The following is a 1,097-nucleotide window of genomic DNA, read 5'->3' as shown; positions in this document are numbered from 1 at the left end:
TTGTTACTCTCTCAGTGGCGCAAAAAGGGGAGTATGTAGTATATGCAGTGCATAGGGGTGCCGCAAGGAGGGGGCGCAAATATTGCCGAAATCATTCTGTGAAAATCTTCCTTAATAAAACGTTATAAATAATCAAAAGCTTAGTTGTTAAAAAATTACATAATGAAAAATGGATTTTATTTAACAGTTTTTAGCATTTTTAATGAGTTCAAAATATATAATAAACTGAGTACATATCAACCACTCACCCTTCGACACAATATTGGTGCAGACAGAGCCACATGACCAAAATGAATAGAGGAGAGAAACGCTATGGGGCGAAGAACAGAAAAGACAAAGAGGAAAATTGGTAAGCTCTGTAAAGACTCTAAATTCATTCAACATTTAACGTTGTTGCTTAAGATGGCAAAGTGATTAACGTTAATATCAGTTCATTTCTGAGTATCTGTTGCTCAAAAAAAAAAAAAAAGTCACGCTATGTTTGTGAATGGGCGTTTGATTTACATTTGAGAGGAACTGAGATTATTAACAAGGATACAAACAAGCTACCTTTCGCCGAAAAATGCAGTTTTGAATTCAAAATAGGCCATTTGTGTGATTTTTTTGAAAAGACTGTAAAAATGCTACAGTAAAAACCTGTTAAATGGTTAACGGTAAATTCCCCTACTATATACGGTGAAAAACTGTATTGGACATTATTGGACATGGTAGTATACCGTTTTTGGAAGTGAAAAAGACGGTATAATTTACAGTGAATAACCGTAAATTGACATTCCCAGAATTCCCTGCGTTACATTTCAAATTTGATGTTGTTTTGTTGAAATAACTATGTTCCTTCTTAGTTTTTTCTTATCAGTTTTGTATATTAGGGTTGTGTGTTACACCTAATGTTGTTAAATGAATGTTTATTGCATTATTTCAGTTTCATGTGTGTTAACATGATGGTGTTTGGTGTTTGTGTGAATGACACTGTGCACCTTCTATACAGGTGCATCTCAATAAATTAGAATGTCGTGGAAAAGTTCATTTATTTCAGTAATTCAACTCAAATTGTGAAACTCGTGTATTAAATAAATTCAATGCACACAGACTGAAAT

The 1,097-nt window shown here is 33.3% G+C and overlaps 1 protein-coding gene across 1 annotated transcript in view; it reads left to right on the top strand.

The window, feature by feature from the left end:
- The first annotated feature begins 312 nt into the window (after positions 1-312).
- Positions 313-1,097, top strand: part of LOC107563763 (trinucleotide repeat-containing gene 6B protein-like) — a 39,567-nt gene continuing 38,782 nt past the window's right edge. The window contains exon 1 of the mRNA XM_016248705.1: positions 313-349. Coding sequence (XP_016104191.1) covers positions 313-349 — 37 coding nt within the window. The remainder of the gene's footprint in view (positions 350-1,097) is intronic.

Source organism: Sinocyclocheilus grahami, unplaced genomic scaffold (genome assembly GCF_001515645.1).
Source record: "Sinocyclocheilus grahami isolate Dianchi unplaced genomic scaffold, SAMN03320097.WGS_v1.1 scaffold888.1, whole genome shotgun sequence".
Lineage (NCBI taxonomy): Eukaryota > Metazoa > Chordata > Actinopteri > Cypriniformes > Cyprinidae > Sinocyclocheilus > Sinocyclocheilus grahami.
The sequence above is the reverse complement of the archived record's forward strand: the minus strand, read 5'-3'. Positions and strand labels throughout refer to the sequence as shown.